The 18,746-nt window shown below is 54.0% G+C and overlaps 1 protein-coding gene across 1 annotated transcript; it reads right to left on the reverse strand.

Annotated features, from left to right (window-relative positions):
- Positions 1–10,747: 10,747 nt before the first annotated feature.
- Positions 10,748–18,533, reverse strand: NAA40 (N-alpha-acetyltransferase 40, NatD catalytic subunit). Its single transcript, XM_021684964.1, has 7 exons — positions 18,294–18,533; positions 16,464–16,516; positions 13,850–13,945; positions 13,611–13,769; positions 13,355–13,438; positions 12,624–12,701; positions 10,748–12,344 (listed from the first exon to the last, which is right to left on the reverse strand). Exons 1-7 carry the CDS (start codon positions 18,330–18,332, stop codon positions 12,203–12,205), a joined length of 651 nt encoding a protein of 216 aa, XP_021540639.1. The 5' UTR covers positions 18,333–18,533; the 3' UTR covers positions 10,748–12,202.
- Between the last annotated feature and the right edge of the window lie 213 nt (positions 18,534–18,746).

An 18,746-nucleotide genomic window follows, 5' to 3' on the forward strand; every position in this document is an offset into this window, starting at 1 on the left:
GCCGGGAAGGCCCGGAAAGGGCGGCCCGGAAGTCTCCCGGAAATGACGCAAGGACACACCTCCCGCCCGCCCCTGTCAATTTTTGGCGCGTTCCTCGAAAGAGCCAATCGACGCCATCTCACCCCCACGATGGGTGGGGTATGGGGGGGCGGTTCTTTCGGTTATGCCCCGCCTCCAATGCCGCCAATCTTCTTGAGTGACATCCAATCACAAGCCAGAAACGAGGCGACATTCCTGACTCCTCCCTCCATTCATATTCTTAAATCTCTCTATTCAGAAATCCTCCTTCTCCGCCAGGTCTCCGTTATTTCTGGCCGGCACGCCTGACACTAACCTTGTAACTGAACTCTCATTAATGTTACCCTTTCCAATTCCAGTCTCCATGCAGTGGCAGCCAGCCTCTCATCCCCTTCCTTTCTTCTTTCCTTCCTGGCTCCCTCCCTTCTTCCCTTTTTTTTTTTTTTTTTTGATTTTATTTATTTATTTGACAGAGAGAGACACAGTGAGAGCAGGATCACAAGCAGGGGGAGAGGGAGAGGGAGAAACAGGCTTCCCGCGGAGCAGGGAGCCCGATGCGGGGCTCGATCCCAGGACCCTGGGATCATGACCTGAGCCAAAGGCAGACGCTTAACGACTGAGCCACCCAGGCGCCCCCTTCTCTTCTTTTTTAAACATAAACCAAGTCATACATCTACTTAAAAAACCTCCAGTGGCTCCCCACTGCTTACTAGACAAAATCCCAATTCCTGGATGTCAATCTCCAGCCTCATCTCTACCTACTGCACACCTTCCTCCTTGCTCTTTGATCCTCCCCACCCCCTAGCCTTTTGCTTCTTTGTATCTTATGTTCTACCTAGAACACTTTCACTTACCTCGCCTTCCTCTTTCACATCGACTCCTACTTCCAGGCCTCTGCTTCCTGATACAGTCTACTTTATCCGACAAATATTTAATATGCCAGGAACTGTTCCAGACAAGGTGGACAAGGACTCCTTTATCACAGAACTGACATTCCAGAGGGGAGAGACGGACAATAAACAAGCACTTAATGAGAAGCTATCCAGAGTGCTATAATGTGATAGGAAGTGGCGGGGTGACACTGCATCAGGCAGCCTGTGCCATCTTTGTGCCCAGCAGCCCCTGTTTAGCACCACCCACAGGGTCAGTCTCCATCCCTAGACTGGGGGCCACAAGGGCAGAGCATGTGTCTGGTTCACCACTGTCCCCAAAGAGCCTGGCACACATCACTCTGAAAACATTTAGGAATTGCAGGAGACTGAACAGTATTCAAATGGAAAGGGGGTGAGGGGCCAGCCACTGAGCCACCTGCAACAATCTCATTCCATCTTCACAACAATGTCGTGAGGCAATTGCTATCATTTCAATTTTTTTTTTTTTTTTTACAAATGAGGAAATGAGCTTAGAGAGCTGGATGATCTGCTCAAGGTAACGCAGCTACAAGGCTGCCTAGCCAGGATTCCAGGGCAGGTCTATCTGCTCTAAAACTCATGCTTTTAACTGTCCCATAAGCTACTGCATAGTGAGTTTCCAGAAGTTCCAGTTTGGACATCGTGGTCAATAGCATCAAAGACTGTGGCAGAGGGTGGGGGTGGGGTGGGGTGAGATGGCAAGATGAGGTAGGGAAACTGAAGGGCCTCCATTTTATTTTTTAATTAATTAATTAATTAATTTAATTTTTTGCAAGGGACTTTATTTTATTTTTTAAATTTTATTTCTTTATTGCTTGTGTTCCCTCTCTCATGATCTCTCTCTCTGTCAAATAAATAAAATCTTTAAAAAAAAATTAAGAGGAGAGAGACAAAGAGAGCATGAGTAGGGTGGGGGGTGCGCAAAGGGAGAGGGAGAAGCAGACTTTCCGCTGAGCAGGGAGCCCAACTGGGGGCTTGATCCCAGAACCCTGAGACCACGACCTGAGCCAAAGGCAGATACCCAACTAACTGAGCCACCCAGGCGCCCCAAGGGACTTCATTTTAGAACAGCTCTGTCTTGGGTGCCTGGCTGGCTCAGTCAGAAGAGTATGAAACTCTTGATATCAGGTTTGTGAGTTCAAGCCCCACGTTGGGTGTAGAGTTTACTTAAAATATATATATATTTTTTTTTTTAAGATTTTATTCATTTATCTGACAGAGACACAGCGAGAGCAGGAACACAAGCAGGGGGAGTAGGAGAGGGAGAAGCAGGCTTCCCACTGAGCAGGGAGCCCGATGTGGGGCTCGATCCCAGGACCCTGGGATCATGACCTGAGCCGAAGGCAGACGCTTAACGACTGAGCCACCCAGGCGCCCCTACTTAAAATATATATATTTAAAAAAAAAATAGAATGGCTCTGTCTCTGCTGTTTTTTTCTTCTTCTAGGCCCCATTTCTGAATAAGCCAAAGAAGCTATGTTCCCACTTCAAGGGGAAGCAAGAAAGTTAATCATCTTCTGAGTTTTGTCCTAGGTCCAAAACACCTGGTAACACCTAAGAGCCAGATCCCAAACACGTTCCAGGCCATTAGCTTCCAACAAACCTTGGCTGACACTGGCATCAATACCCCTATCTTTTTTTTTTTTTAAAGATTTTATTTATTTATTTGACAGAGAGAGAGGGAACACAAGCAGGGGGAGCAGGAGAGGGAGAAGCAGCCTTCCCACCGAGCAGGGAGCCCGATGTGGGGCTCGATCCCAGGACCCTGAGATCATGACCTGAGCCAAAGGCAGACGCTTAACGACTTGAGCCACCCAGGTGCCCCAATACCCCTATCTTTAGTAAGTTATTGGAATAACACCTATTGTTTGCTTGACACTAGTCTTTGATCAGACCATACCCGGGATTCCTGAAGGAATACGTACCCTAGACCCCTTTCCAATACAAATCCCTAGACCCCTTTCCAATATAAATCCCTACCCCCAGCAATGCCGGGACTTATTCTCCTTTCCTTTCCAAATCTCCCAGACACTCCATCTGCTAGTCTCTACCTGTCACTTACACTATTCAATAAACTGTTTCCAATTTCTCTGGCTCATGTTTGATTTCTCTCCTGTGTGAAGCCAAAGACCCTCTTGGCTGGTTATGTGGGACCCCTGCCCTGGGTCTTTGGACCCATCTGCCTGCATCGAAGAGGCTGGGAAAACAGGAGCTGTAGAGGAAAAACCTCAGCCCCATGGGGAGTGGGGGTGCTCACAGAAAGGTAGCAACGGACCCAGAGTGCCCCAAAGGGCAGACTGTGCCTGAACTGGAGGGATGGGCTCCCAGGCCCTGAGCTACCCGGGACCCTTCTCCACCCCTCCCCACCTCCTCCACCCCTTCATGTGACAATTGTTAGTCCAGCAGTCTCAGCCCAGCCCCACCCCCCAGCTCCTAGGCCCCTTTCCCTCACCCTGCCCCAGGCCTTGGCAAACAGCCCAGGACAGATGCTTCTAAACTTCCCCCCACCACCTCCATCCCAAGACGCACAGCCTAGGGGCATCAGACACTAGTGACCGTCTGCCACTGAGAGTAGGAGGGGCAGGGACCTCCCTCCTGCCCTACTGGCTTTGTCAAGCCTTTGTCCCATGGACAAAGTAATAATGCCCAGATTAGAGCACAGCCAGCCAAGAGGCCCAAAGATACTTTAGGACAGGCCTTTCTGTGGTTCCCTGGGTTACTCCCTGGGGAACCACACGTTCACCTTCTTGACCACTGGCTGGAGGCAAAGGAGCAGAGGTTTGTGGAGCCGGTCCCTCTGTGCTCTGTTCCAGAGTGATCCGGCTTCTCCCAGAGCAGGGAAGAGGCAGGTGGGGCTTAAGTACTACAACCGAGTCTACAAATCCCAGGGCAGGGTTTGCACCTAGGTCTGCCTTTCGGATTCATACCAACATGTCTGCTTTGGCCCCAGCCCCCCAGGGACCCCTCCCCCAAATCAGGCATTGCAAAACTCCGAGCAACCTGCAGCCACAGGCAGAGCGTGGTTGGCTCCCACAGACATAATGTGGAGCAGAAGCAGCAGCTCTGGAGTCACACAGACTGTGTGGCCCTGTTCAAAGCCGCTGGGGAGGGGAACAGATGTCAGGTAGTGGGAACCCTGTGGGGAGGAGGGAGGGCAGAGGACCCGAGAGGCCTGCTGGGGCTTCTGGGTGCTGGTGACAAAATCATCTTTACTCTGCTAAGACCATCACGAGTGGCTGTCTATTCATGACTTAGGCAAATTTCTGTATGTCTGCTACACTTCAGTTTAAAAAGTTCAAAACAGGGGCGCCTGGGTGGCTCATTCGTTAAGCGTCTGCCTTTGGCTCAGATCATGATCCCGGGGTCCTGGGATTGAGCCCCGCATGGGGCTCCCTGCTCCGCGGGAAGGCTGCTTCTCCCTCTCCCACTCCCCCTGCTTGTGTTCCCTCTCTAGCTGTGTCTCTCTCTGTCAGATAAATAAAATCTTTAAAAAATAATAATAATAAAATAAAAAGTTCAAAACAGATAAGAAGAAAGCAAGAAAAACAAATGTGTGATATAATCTCGTTTTTGTAAAACAGAGAAGAAATATCTAAAGAGGTGGATACACCTAGATAAAAGCCTGGGAGGATACACACACACACACACACACACATTCAGATTGTTGGAAGTCTCTCTCTCTCTCTCTCTCTCTCTTTGGGGGTGAGGCCCGGAGGTCCCAACCCGGGTCCTAGTTCTGATCCCAGGGCCCAGACTGTTGCCCCCACTCCCCTCTCCCTGAATGGGGCAGTAGGAATAATCCCAAGCCTCGGGGGTGGATGGGGGCATTGGTCCCTACTCCCGAGACCAGCTTCACAATCCAGGCCCCCACGGTCCTGACGGTCATATATGGGCTGAGAAGATACCAGGTGCCCCTTCTCAGAGCTGGCCCCCGGCCCCACTGGCCATACATGGGCAAGAGAAACACTGGGGATCCCCCACGTCAAGCCTGGCACCCTATTAAAGGTGCCAGCCCAACAGCTGCTCTGTCCAAATATGGAGCTTGTGAGGCCTGGGGAGGAGGCTGCACCCTAGGCTGTGGTGCCATAAGGTGTAACTCCCTCAGATCCCCCCTCCCCCAACACACACACCTTCTGGAGTTCACCACCTCCCTGAGCACCTAACCCTATCTCGGAGCTGGTAAGAACCTGGCCTAGACTCTCCTCCTGGCATGTGGAGTGGGTGTTGCACACTGAACCCAGAGGCTGGCAGAGGCGAGGGCTACGGGTGAAGGAGCCCACCCCAGGGTTCTCACTGAGGGCAGCTGCGGCCTCTCCAGAGGCCTGGACGTACTGTCTCCCTGGGGCGGGGGTGGCAGCCCAGGCCCTAGTAGAGTCTTAGGAAGGGTCCAACCTCCAAAGCAGGAGGGTTCAAGAAGGGGGTGTAGATCCGAAACTAATTTGCTGGGTTACCTAGAGAAAGGCTCTTTCCCTACCTGGGCCTTAGGGGTTCCCCCTCTGCAAAATGGGGACTTTCCTGCAAAGTCCAGCAGGAGAAAGAGGCAGGAGGGGCTAGCCTTACCGGAAGGCAAAGGCTGCCTTGGGAAACCTAAGCTGGCACTGGTCCAGGCAGAGCGGGGAGTCCCTGGGGCAGGTGTAGGCAGAGTCCCAGGCGGGCATCTGGCTCTTCCTGGGACACAGCTGTCAGCAGGCGCCAGACGCTGGCGGGGGAGGGGGGGCAGACACAGCTTGGGGGGGGAGGGAGGGAGGTGCAGAGCAACAAGGGGGTGCGGAGGCAGGGGTGCTGCCCTCCCCAGTGGAATGCAGCTGTCCAGCCCCGCACCCCCGGGGGGTGGCAGCTGGTTGCAAGGTTTCAGCCACCACCACCCCGCCCCCGCTCCAGGAGCCAAGCCCCGGTTAACCCCTTCCGGCCCGCAGCCCGCAGCCTGCAGCCATGTGTGACAAGGATATCGCGGCGCTCGTATGCTGTGTGCTACAGCCGCTCAGGCTTGGTGAAGCCCAGCGGGCGCTGGCGTGGCAGGGGCTGCCTGCACCCCACAGCCGACAGCCCACAAGACTCTCCGCAGGGCCAGGCCATCAGGTCCGCAAGCCTGCCCCCCGCTCCACGATACAGAGGGGTACGCTGAGACCACAGGAGGGGTGGAGCTGCTAGGCTGGACCACCCCCGAAGCACACCCAAGGCCTCCCCGCCCCGTCTCCCCAGGGTGTGCTGGTGGGCCTGGGCCAAAAGGAGCATCCCGTGCTGCTCGTGGAGGCCCCAGTCAACCCCAAGGCCAAGAGGGAAAAGATGACCCAGGTCTTGGCAGAGACCTTGAACGTTCCTGCCAGGTACATGACCACCCAAGCCGGGGTGCAGCTGCCATCTGCCTCTGGTTGTACCAGTGAGGACCAGCGTACCAGAGCCCCCAGCCTCACCCCTACCCTGCTGAGACCCCCAGCCTGGACCCCCAACTCCCAACCTGAGTTCCTCTCTCAGCCACGAGATCCCTGACCTCTTCTGCATCCTGTGGCCCAGGGCGAGTCCCCCATTCTTTCTCATTGTTCTCAACACCCCATCTCTCAGCCAGGCCCCCAGAGGGCCCTAAGGCCATGCACCTGACAGCCCCATCCCTGGACCCCCACACCCCTCCAGCCACTTTCCCTGTCCCTTCCCACTCCCTGGACCCACCATTCAGACACAGGCTGCCCCAGGCGTGTGGGCCACCTCTTTCGTCCCCCTCTCAATCCATTCCCCGGGCATCAGACTGGACTCCAGGGATGGCGGCACTCACTATGAGCCCCTCTGTGGGGCTATACTCTGCCCCTCACCATCCAGCGCCCACACCTGGCTGGCCACGGCCCCACCAGCTCATGAGGATCCTGCTGAAGAAGTAGCATGGCTACTTGTCACAAGTGGTGGAAGGGGAGGGGTGGATGAGGCCAGCCCCCAGGCCTACTCTGAGCAACTCTCTACTCCTGTACCTACAGGGGCAAGACCACACAGCGACGCGGGGCCTCCTTCGATTGTTCCAGGGCACTGGAGCAAACAGGCCATTGTGGAGGACGGCTGGACCCAATCCCCCAGGACAGCCGCCACCAGCTCAGGCTTTGCTACCTCTCCTTGGCTCCTGGCTATGGCGCCCCAGCCCTTCGGAGGCTCCAGGCCCTTCTCAGCCTGGCTGCTTTGCTTCAGGGCCCCAACCCTCTCACCTTGGGTTGCTCTACACTGAGCACAGGGCACTGTGGTCTGACCTCAGTGCCAGCATGGGCAGCCCTCCCACTGCCGGCCCATAGCAAATGTTCACCTTCCTACAGTGAAGATCTCACAGCAGGGGCTCCCAGGGCCACAGTGTGGGTTTACAGGCTCCCCTCGTCCACTTCCACACGCGCACCTCCAGGAAACGCAAAGCCAGGAGCGCGCATGCGCAGCGGGGTGGCTCGCTCAGGAGCTGCTCTCCGCCCTGGCCCGGCGGTCGGGAGGCGCAGCGCCGCAGTGCGAGGGAACGAAGCGGGCTGCGGGCTCTGAAGCCAGGGCATCCGGCCGAGCTCTGGCACAAACCTGCCTCTCCCTGAACCCATCACCCCTTCTTCCCCGTCCACTGACGGGGAGACCGCACGGGACATCCAGGAAAAGCCGAGGTAGGGAGCCCTACTGTGAGGACCAGTCCTCCTCTCTGGAGAAGGGCGATGAAGCTGCCTGATGGACAAGTCATCCCTACAGGCCACAGGCACTGCTGCCCTCCCAACGCCCTCCTCCAGGCCTCCTTTGTGGGCAAGTCTGTGTCCCCGCAGGACAGCCACGCCTCCATCTTGGCCTTCTCAACTCCAGTCCCCATTTCTCTCAACAGCCCCCCGCATGGGACAAAAGGAGCCCCTCAGGTTGGCGAGAGGACTGGCCAGCTTTGTTCCTCTTGGCCAAGCCCTGAGAGGGAAGACGGGGCCTTGAGACCGACAGGTGCCTGGATCCACGAGGCGACCTAGAACTCCATCACCAAGTGTGACGCTGACATCCACAGAGCCCCGTGTGCCGACAACATCCTGCCCGGGTGCCACCATGTACCTGGGCATTGCAGGTTGGATGCGGAAAATCACAGTCCCGGGCACCATGGAGATCAAGGTTGTTGAACCCACCACCTGACCACCTTCAAAACCTGGTAGCGGAAATCGTGGGGCGACCAGCTTGCTTCCACTGGCAAAACACAGTCCCTTTCAAACCAGCTCACGCTCTGACTGAAACGGAAGGCTTGTCATGCGGGAATGGTGCCTATTGCGCCTTCTGCTCACGGAGGCATGTCAGCAAGCGCCACTTGAGTAAAGAAGCTTCCGTTACAGCTGCAGGGAGGGCTGGAGGCAGCCACTGGAGGACCAAAGAGGGGTCCGGGCCCCTCAAGAAGGTGGGCCCAGACCCCAGGCAGCAGGGACCAAGGAAGGGCCCCATACCCTTCCAACTCGCCATTTGCCCTGGGACAAGGGGATGGTCATTCCTTTTTTTTTTTTTTTAAGATATTTATTTATTTGAGAGAGAGACAGAGCACAAGCAGGGAGAGCAGCAGGCAGAGGGAGAGGGAGAAGCGGGCTCTCTGCGCAGGGAGATGTGGGGGCTCCATCTCAGGACCCCGGGACCATGACCCGAGCAAAAGGCAGATGCCCAACTGACTGCGCCACCCAGGCGTCCCAAGGGGACGGTCATTCCAAGGAATTCCTGCCTGGGATTAAAACAGCCTGCAAGGAACAAAGAACTTGGGGGGTGGGGCAGAATTTTGTCACATGGGAAATCTGTTGTATGATTAGCCCAGGGAAATGCTCTCTCCCTTCGCAAGGATTGTGATGCCTTTATTCGTGCCCCCAAGATAAGGCAACAGCACAAACCATCCCCAGGTGTCATCCCATCACCTGGGGATTTTTTGTCTCATGCATCCTGACACCCACTGGACAGCTATTAACCCTGCTCCCCCTTCCCCAGATCATTGCCCTGCCGGAGCACAAATACTCCCTGTGGCTTGGGGCTCCTCCTAGCCTCCACCCTCTCCACCTCCCAGCAGATAGGATCACCAAGCAGAAGCACAGCGAGGCTGCCCCCTCCAGTGTCCACAGGAAGTGCTTCTGAACCCCAGCTCCTAGCCTACTTCCTGCCTCTCCTCCCAGCTCACCCTGGGCCAGGGACTGGCAGGAGTCGTGCCTGGGAGAAGCTGCATAGCTCCATCTGTCACATGCCAGGGGCCGAGCCTCTCCCAGCCCGTAACTTTCCTGTCCTGTCAGGCCTGACATGAGTTACCCTTCCTTTGAGCCTTTGTCTTTTATGAGTGGAGGGAAGAGGGCTTTGGAATCTTTTTAAGACAAAGAATATTCTGAGTAACCCGATAAAGTAAAAGGGGGGAAAGAAACACCGACACTCTCAATCTATTCAACTCCCACACAAGTGCACTGGAATTTACGTTTAGCCAACGATGTCAAATGTCACAATGCCTGGCTTGGGACTCTGTCTAAGATGCAAAGCAGGCATCCCTTGCAAGACCTTTTACCTCTACCCAGGGCCAGTGGCAAGTGGCACAAACACACGCACTCTGTCTTAGGTCTCCCCCCTCTGGCTGTTCGCCCTAGACACCCTGAAGTTTCCTCAGGCCAAGGCTTCTTTCACAGCAAGGGGGGTGGGGCCTCACAGCTTCCTGCCTCCCAGGGTTTCAGCCCAGGCCCAACGCTAGGAGAGTGTGAAGGTGTCCCGAGACCACACTGCCCATGGCACCCCAGCATTAGGACTCGATCCCAGCAGCTGAACAAAGTGTCTTTTATTTGTGACATACAAATACAACCAATGCAAAAAGAGATCACTTTTCCCTTTGATTCCAGTGATAACAAGTTGCTAAAGAAAAAAAAATACCAAGAAGTTTATCTTCAGTTTCCTCTAAAAAAAACCAGAAAGGGTTAAAAAGAACCATACACATGTCATATACACATTTGACATCAACAAAAAATAACCTGAAATAGAGTGGATACAACTTAAAAAAAAAAAAATCTTAAAAAATATTTTAACATGCCCCAAACAAAACACACAAAAAAGCCGGGGAACAAAAAGCCTGCTCTGTTTCTCAAAACCAAGACCTGGGGAAGTGGAGAAAGACTGATGTTTGAGAAGTGAACGGGCTCAACACCACAACGGAGGGAGCCGCTGGTCTCCTGCCCCAGCGCTGGCGCCCTGAGCCACCCTGTGGGAAACGGCCAGCAGAGGCTGCAGGAGCAGGTACCAAGCACCCCATCTACCAATGGGCTCAGTGGCAGGTGTCCAACGAGTGGAGAGAGACAACATACACTGAACTCACCTTATGAGGAATTTACAGTGGGGTTCCTTTTGATCCCCTTGAGTAGGAGGTATCAGAAATCCATCATCTAAGACAATAAATATCTGTTCTGCATCGACAGACAGGAATCAGAGGAAAGAATTCCTAAACATGCTTCTGTCATTCCATGATTCTTGGAAGGAGCCCGCCAACGCTCTCCTCCCAGCAATTTAAAATTCTCCCCGCCCCTCCCCCCCACATAGAATGCCCTGGGAGCCGGAAGGTAGGGACAGAGATGGGCTTATTCCAGTGTAAAGCAGCAAGGCCCTCCCCCAAGGGAGGGCCACATCCGCTGCCTGCGGCGGGGTCAAGAGCAACACAGAGCACTCTGAGGGCGGGGCTGGGTGGAGGCGGCCGTGTGCACAGCTCCCCCCCCACCCCTTGCAGAGCAGGAAAGTGGGGAAGCGAGATCAGCTCTGGGGAGACCCGTCAGCAGAGACCACCTGAGTCAGGGCACAGGGTGGGGGCTGAGCAGACTCTGAGGTCAGAACAGACCTCCAAGAGAGCAACTCCGCAAAGGCTAGAACCTCTAAGACACTCCCTAAAGCAGAGCTCACGGATGTCCAAGGGGAGGCGGCAGGTGCTTTTTCCTGGATAAGGATTTGGTCATTTTCTTCCCTGGAAGGGGTGCAAGCCCAGAGATCAGGGCAAGTGTAAGCTCTGACCTACAGCCTCTCTACCCTGTGAGAGAAGAGGAAGGCCGCCGGCCCTGCTCCCAGTCCGCTGCCACAGGGTGACGCTGGAGAGAGAGAGAAGAGCAGCGGTTCTGGCCACCGAGAGGCATTCCTGCTGCAGCCTGAGCTGCCAGCCAGGGCAGTGGCACCAGGCCTCACTGAGGCAGCAAGGGGCAAGGCTGGGGAGTGCAGGCAGTGGTGCCTGCTGCTGGCTGGGGGCTCTCTGCAAAGGGAGGGCAGCGCCACCTTCAGAGAGCGATCAGCACCAAGATATGAGAGGCAATAGCACTGAAGAGGCCAGGAACGAGGGATCCTTCTGGGGGAAGATGGGGGGGCTCCCTAATGTAATCCTCCCCCCGAGAGTAAGAATAGAGGTATCGGGTGAGGTGAGCCGTGAGGTGAGCCGGGGGAGGACAAGTGGTGGGGAGGCGATGGAGAGGAACTGGCAGGACCTCTGGCTTGTTTCTATGAAGGGAGAGCTCCAGTCGCTGCCAGATCAAGAGGTTCATCTAGAATGCAGCAAAGTCTGAAAACCCAGAGAAGCAACTCTCTTCCCGGGGGACGCCCCCCCACCCCCATCCACACCTTGTTCCGGGTCCTCTCATCCTCTTATCAACAGCGAGGCAGAGAGGGATGGAGCCTTCCTCCTATCGGGCCGGTCCCCTGGGATGCCTCCACACTAACTGTGGGTCCATAAAAGCACAGCTAGAAAGAGCTCCCTGGCTTCCCAGTGTTGTGGCACAAAAGACCTCCCCACAGTCTCCATCAGATCATTCAGCTCCAAAACAGGACTCTCTGTGAAGCCTATAGCTACATTCAGATCTTGCACTCAGTCCGTTCCTCGTTGGGGACCAGCCAGACCCTGACCCAGGGCTCCGGGACTTTTATAAAGGTGGGCATAAAACTCCCCATTTGTCCAAGTGTGTGTGTGTGGCAGGGGGAGGGGGGGCTTGTCAGGAATCCATCTGCAGAGAAGCTGGGGAACCTCATGCTCAAGGGCACAAGGGCCGAGCGAGAAGGCAGCCGCTGTGAGAGGGTCCACGTCATGCCCGGCCTCCGTCAGCTCTTCCCCCAGCACCCTCTCCTTTCTGCTCCTTCAGGGCACTCTGTTCTTCTAGGGGAGCGGAGGACGGGCAGCTCGGACCACTCCACCCCAGGGTTCTGTGCTCTCAGGCTGCAGCCTGGCATGTGCAGGGCTGAGGAGGCCACAGCTCTGAGGGCACTTGGCCAGCAGCATGAGCCCAGGGAGAGGACAGGCCTTGGAGAGAGCATTCTAGCTTGGGAGCTCAGTGGCAGCAGCCGCCACAGTGCCCGCCCGTATGGGAGTGCTGGCTGTCCCCAAACTTGGTCCTCCGGCTCAGGATCTCGTAGGAGCAGTCCTCTCCACAGCAACCAGACATGCTGGGGGAAGAGTCATCGATTTCAAATCTGCAAGGAAAGCAAGAAGAAAGGCTTGGCTGCAGGTAGCTGACTGCCTTCCTTCCTAGCCCGGGAACTTTTCCACCCGCCACTCATGAGAGCCCTAGGAGTGAGGGCGCAGCCAGAGGGCATGCCCATGCCATCTCACCAATCCCCAGGTTACTCCCACGGACCACCGGACCGGGAGCTCAGCCTTCAGGATGAAGGAGCGCCAGGACCAGGAAAAAGGCCCTGGGGCAGGCACCCCCTACCCCCCAGAGGGCCCCACACCAGGGTCCAGATCCTTACTGCAGCGCTTCTCTGAAGAACTGGTAGGCGCCATGATTGTGCTTAAATACAGTTAACATAACTTTCTTCATCTGTGTGCTGAAAAGAAAGCAGAGAGAACACCTTCCAGAAAGAGAAACAGACACTAACTCATGCCTCTTCTTTCGTGTCTCCGCCTGCTGTCTCCCATTTGCTCCCGAGAAGTGCTCCTCTGAGCCCCAACTCTAGCCTCCATGCTGGGCACCCACAGCACGCCATGCTTCCGTTATGGGGCTGACCGGACTGCACGGGCATCGGGCCCCCACCCGACTGACCACTTCTCCACCTCCTCTCTGCACACCCCACTATTCAGGCACAACAAGGGCTCAGAAGCACTTACTGCATTGAGCCACACGTACAAAATCTGGAGTCACAGCAAGGCGGGGAGTATCTTTACTGAGAGGATTCTAGATGCCTTTTTTTTTTTTTAAAGATTTTATTTATTTATTTGACAGAGAGAGACACAGCGAGAGCAGGAACACAAGCAGTGGGAGTGGGAGAAGGAGAAGCAGGCTTCCCGCTGAGCAGGGAGCCCCATGCGGGAGTCGATCCCAGGACACTGGCATCATGACCTGAGCTGAAGGCAGACGCTTAATGACTGAGCCACCCAGGCGCCCCTCTAGATGCCTTTCTTCCAAAACATTCCTATGAGCCTTGTCCACGGAGGCTCAAAGAACAGTGGATGGCTCAGATGGAACAACACATGCCCTTACCTATTGGCCATGAGCTGCAGGATCTGTATGAGGAACTTCCCCAGGCCTTTCCGCCGCACCTTGCTTTCCAACTGCACTTCATAGCTGGATGAAGAAAGCAGCGAAGTGAGCACGGGGAGGCAGGGCCCATCAGAGGAGCCTGGGGCCCTGCAGCCCACAGACCCACAGCGGCACAGTGGACTCTGCCACCCGGCTGAGTGCCTAGAGCAGCGCCAGGGTGTCCTCCCCACAGCCTACCCCACGCTGGGGCTCCTACCAGTACAGGACTTCATCCCCGCACTCCACGTCAAACCGGAAGTGAGAAAAGGCAACAGGAACCGAACTGCTTTCCCAAGCAATGAGGTACCAGGCTCGGTCATCCGTCATTTCCTCGCGTTTCTCTCGGTCCTTCCAGCCCCATTCGCTTTGCTCATACCTGGGAAACGTCGGGGGAGTCAGGGCGGGGCAGCCCAGAAGTGGAGGAGTGAGGCTCCCCTCCCGTCGGGGTGTGCTTACATGGTCTGCATGTTGGTTTTGGTCAGGTCGAAGGCCCAAGCCACAGTGGCTGGCTCCAGTCCAGACACTCGCTTACACTCGATGGAGACGTTTAACCTGAAGAAGAGGGAAAGGCGGCATCTGGAGCCGGCGCAGGCCCGAGGGCGGCCTGCTGCCCTGATGGCCTCGTGGTACAGCGGGCCTGGTCTCAGTTCATCCACAGAGAAAAGCCGAGCCTGCACCCTGCCTTCCAGGACGTGACTACAGAAGGTGCTGCTGAACAAACAAAGCCTTTTGGGCCGAGATTAACAACTGTCATCGCCCGGCCACCACCCTGACCACAGTCCCATTTCCTGCCTGCCCTGCAAGGCCCTTATCAGCCTCAGCACTTTGTACACTTCCATCTCCCTCCGCTACCTCTTTGCTTTCTCCAGCCTCTCTGCTGCACTTTGCTATAAACACTAGACTCTTCTCGGTTCCTCTAGTTCCTGCCCTTAGGCAGTTAGTCTCTGAACGGACTCCTCACCAGCAGCTCAAAAGTGGCTGGGTCACCTCAGGCTCTTTGAGAAGACCATGGTTCATAACCCCCCTGAGGGGTCCTGCCTGCAACTTCCTTTGAGGACACAGTGGATCCTCTTGGCTGACCAAACAGGGTGGGGCAGGGTCCAACCCCACACTGTTTTCCTACACTAACACATGCTGTAGACATTAAGGTATCATAATCTATTTACTTCTGAGGGAAACGTTAGTAAATCACAGTTCAGCTCCTTGGCCAATCTCCGGGCAGTGCTGCATTCTGACAGGACCGAAGTCAGTGACACGAAGTCCTTAGGGAGGTCCCAGGTCAGGACCTTCCAATGGCCCTTGACATGACCCCTCAGAGGACGTCCCCCTTGGAAATGACTGTCACCTCTGCTGTCTGGTCTGCCATATGAGCTGCAAGTGCGCTCAGCCTTATACATTCGGAACTTCTTGGCTCTGAAGAGTTTTCCTTTCTCTGTAAGTACTGACCATGTCATAGTCAGAAATGCCCCAATACGGCCTTCCATCTGGCTCAGCCGTCTATTTTTCAAAGGTCGGTCTGGAGGTATGGATTCTCCACTAATCTGAGTTCTCTCTCTCTCTCTCTTTTTATTTGAGGTCTTTAAGTACATGAAAGCAGGATCACAGCCACACAAATCACACAAAATTCCAGGCACCAAAGGAGCCTAGAGTCAGCTGGCAATGCCTGCTTCAGGACTGTCCCAGTATTTCTGAAAGTCAACAGGGGCGTGGAATATGGAACATTAGAAGACATCACAGGAAGGGATCCCTAAACTGTGTCAGAGGACTTCCCAGACACTGAATGGCAAGGCTACTGGAGGAACGGGACTACGTCTGAAGGATAAGTTAACGTGATACTATGCAATTCAGACAAAGCTACGAAAAGCAGATACAGTGTCATCTACTAAAGTGTTCGTTTCATAATTCATATATTTACATCTATCCATCTTGTTCACTAAAATACTCATACCAGCTGCTACTTACAGAACTGGATATAATGCTCTATCCTCCTTAAAATGACCTTCCAAGTTTGGCATCATCACTCCATTTAACAAACCAAAAAATGAAGCTTAAGGAGTGTAGCTTGTTTGAATACAGTTAATCAGAGGTACAGTTCTGATTGAAACCCATAGCTGTGATTCTCTAAAACCATAACCCGTTTTTCCCTAAGCCAAAGTAGCTCTGGTAAGACTGATTATGCTTCCTATTCTATAAACCAAAAGGACAGAAAGGGGAAGGGGGCTTTAACCCAGATCCTACAGCAGTAAACTGGATTAGTAACAATAACAGTAGTAATAACAGCTAACACTGACCTAGGTTTTGGTAAGCTCCAGGCACGAGCACTTTCTACCTAATCCTCCTGATGAAACCATTTATTATTAGACCCATTGCTGATTAGAAAATGGAGACACAGGGCGCCTGGGTGGCTCAGTTGGTTAAGCGACTGCCTTCGGCTCAGGTCATGATCCTGGAGTCCCGGGATCAAGTCCCGCATCGGGCTCCCTGCTCAGCGGGGAGTCTGCTTCTCCCTCTGACCCTCCTCCCTCTCATGCTCTCTGTCTCTCATTCTCTCTCAAATAAATAAATAAAATCTTAAAAAAAAAAAAAAAAGAAAATGGAGACACAGAGAGTTTAAGTCCAGGGACCAGGGTCATACAGCCAGTAAGTGGCTTTTAACAATTACACCATACACTCCGGGAAAGAGCCCTAGATTGGGAATTAAAAGCCCCCTCAGCAGCCAGGGAGAAACTCCGTGGCTCAGAAATCTTATTCAGCTTCTCTGAGTCTTGGGTCCCCCCTGCATATGAGGAGGAAGTCAGCCTAGATGATTTTTCAAGTTCATTTCAGCTCTATGATTCTTCACCCAGAGAGATTATCAAATCCTAAAGAAACATCAGTCTAAGATCAGGCAATCTTTGTTCATTTATGGATTCTTCTGTCACCCTAACCAGGGGCTTTTATATCAACAAGACATTCGCCATAGCTTCTCCTTTTTCCTAACAAAGAATGAGAAAATTTGGGTTGGAGGAAGCATACTCTGGGAAGGTGAATTCCTTCAGACACTCAACAGTTAGGAGTGCTAAACACTTACCCATTTCGATCGTATTTCTTGAACACTGGGAAAGCCTCTAGAGGGTCTCCAAGCTGTGGAGGGAAAGAGAAGAGTAGCACAAACACACGCATGGCGGTCACAGGCTCTTCCCTGAAGTGAGACAGTGTGCAGACCCACACTGGGAGGCTTAGCTCCCAGCCCAGGAGCAGCCCCCAGACAGCCTCTCCATCTGCCTCAGCTCTGAAATCACATGTAGGGAGGTTCTAGTAAGGAGGCTCAAGAGAGTTAAGTCAGCGTCATTTCACAAGGTTGGAAGAGACTCTACTAGCCTAATACTAATACTGGCCTATAGGTCACCTGACCCAAAAGACGGAGGCCACTTGATCCACCTGCATATTTTTTTTTTTTTTTTTTAATTTTAAGTAGGCTCCATGCCCAGTGTGGGGCTTGAACTCATGACCCTGAGATCAAAAGTCACCTGCTCTACCAACTAAACCAGCCAGGTGCCCCATCCACCTGCATACTTATTTTTTTTTTCTTAAACGTTTTTAAAAATTTTTATTTATTTTAGAAAGAGAGAGCACGCACGCATGCACGTGCAAGGGGAGGGGCAGAGGTAGAGAGACTCTCAAGCCGACTCCACACTGAGGGCAGAGCCCAACACAGGGCTAGATCTCACGACCCCAAGATCACGACCTGAGCCGAAATCAAGAGTCGGACGCTTAAATGACTGAGCCATCCAGGCGCCCCTCAACTGCATACTTCTAAGAAGCCCCCGACTAACCTCACCGGGTCAATGGCACAATCATGTCTCTGAACCATCTCCTTATAAATGTGGACTGTTTACTGGGTGGGCTAAAAAAGTAACAGAAGGGGCGCCTGGGTGGCTCAGTTGGTTAGGTGTCTGCCTTCGGCTCAGGTCATGATCCCGGAGATCAAGCCCTGCATGGGGCAGCCTGCTCAGCAGGGAGTCTGCTTCTCCCTCTCCCCCTGCTCATGCTCGCTCTCACTCTCTCTCAAATAAATAAAATCTTAAAAAAAAAAAAAAAGAGTAACAAGGAATTGGGGTGCCTCGGTGGATCAGTCAGTTAAGTGTCTGCCTTTGGCTCAGGTCATGACTCTGGGATCGAGCCCCGAGTCAGGCTCCTAGGGAGCCTGCTTCTCCCTCTGCCTGCAGCTCCGCCCAACCCCCCCCCCCCCCCCCCTTATGCTCTCTGTCAAATAAAGAAAATCTTAAAAAAAAAAAAGAGAGAGAGTAACAAAAAATGGGATATGAAATGGGAGCAGGAAGGATGACCAGAATCTCTTCAGGTCTGCTTGAAAGCCAAGCCTGTGGCCCCCTGAACCAGGCTGCTGCCCTCCCCCTTGCCCCCGCCCGGTGCCAGCACAGCCTTTGGTACTTCACAGTCAGTCCATAAATGTTTGAAGGAATGAATGAGAAAACTATACCACATTTTACCAGGGACGTTTCCTCTCCAAAATGCAAAATCCTAACAAAAATTTCTCCAGACCCTAGTCTTCTACTGATATGGAAGGAGACCCACAGAGGGGAGCAGCCACTTCCATTTGTTTTTTTCTTTTTTAAAGCAGGCTGCGCGCCCAGTGTGGGCCTGAACTCACGACCCCGAGATGGAGGGTCACACGCTCCACCGACTGAGCCAGCCAGGCGCCCCCAGCCACTTCCATTTGAATCCACATTTCCCTGCACACCTAGGCCAATCTCTGGCCCTCCTGGCAACTCTCCTGCCGGGCTCATTTTCCTCAGCTGGCCAATAACAAAATGCTGCCACAGGGTGGCGCCAAAAGAAGTCGAATGCAAAACTGAGCTGAAGCTCCAGGAGGAGGGGACGTGGGAACGAGGGGAGTCACCCTGTTGGCAGCGTCCACTTTGGCACAGACTGCATCCATGGCTGCTCGTTCCTCCAACCGCTTCTGCTTCTTCTCCTTCGCTTTGCTTGACTTCCTCTGCAACAGGGAAAAGCAAAGTTGGCTGGAAGGGCTGTGGCCGACCAAAGACTTGGCTTTCCCTTTGAGGAACCTTAGAGTCAGTTCCTGAGCCCACAGGCCTGGCTCCAGCGGCAGCAACTTCCAATCCTGACTGCTGCACACTTGGCGGGGTGGGAAAGATGCAAGCGTTTTCTAGTCGTGAGAGCTCGGGAGCATCACCAGACTCCTCAGCTTCCTTGTCGGAAAGAGTACTGACCCTGAGGACTGCTGGGTCACTGTGAGGACCCAGTGAGAGCACACGACAATGCATGCAGGACAGCCTGGCCCCAGCAGGTGCCTAGTAAATATGCACTCATCCATTCGCTCCTAAGGAAG

This window comes from Neomonachus schauinslandi, chromosome 11 (genome assembly GCF_002201575.2).
Source record: "Neomonachus schauinslandi chromosome 11, ASM220157v2, whole genome shotgun sequence".
NCBI classification, from domain to species: domain Eukaryota; kingdom Metazoa; phylum Chordata; class Mammalia; order Carnivora; family Phocidae; genus Neomonachus; species Neomonachus schauinslandi.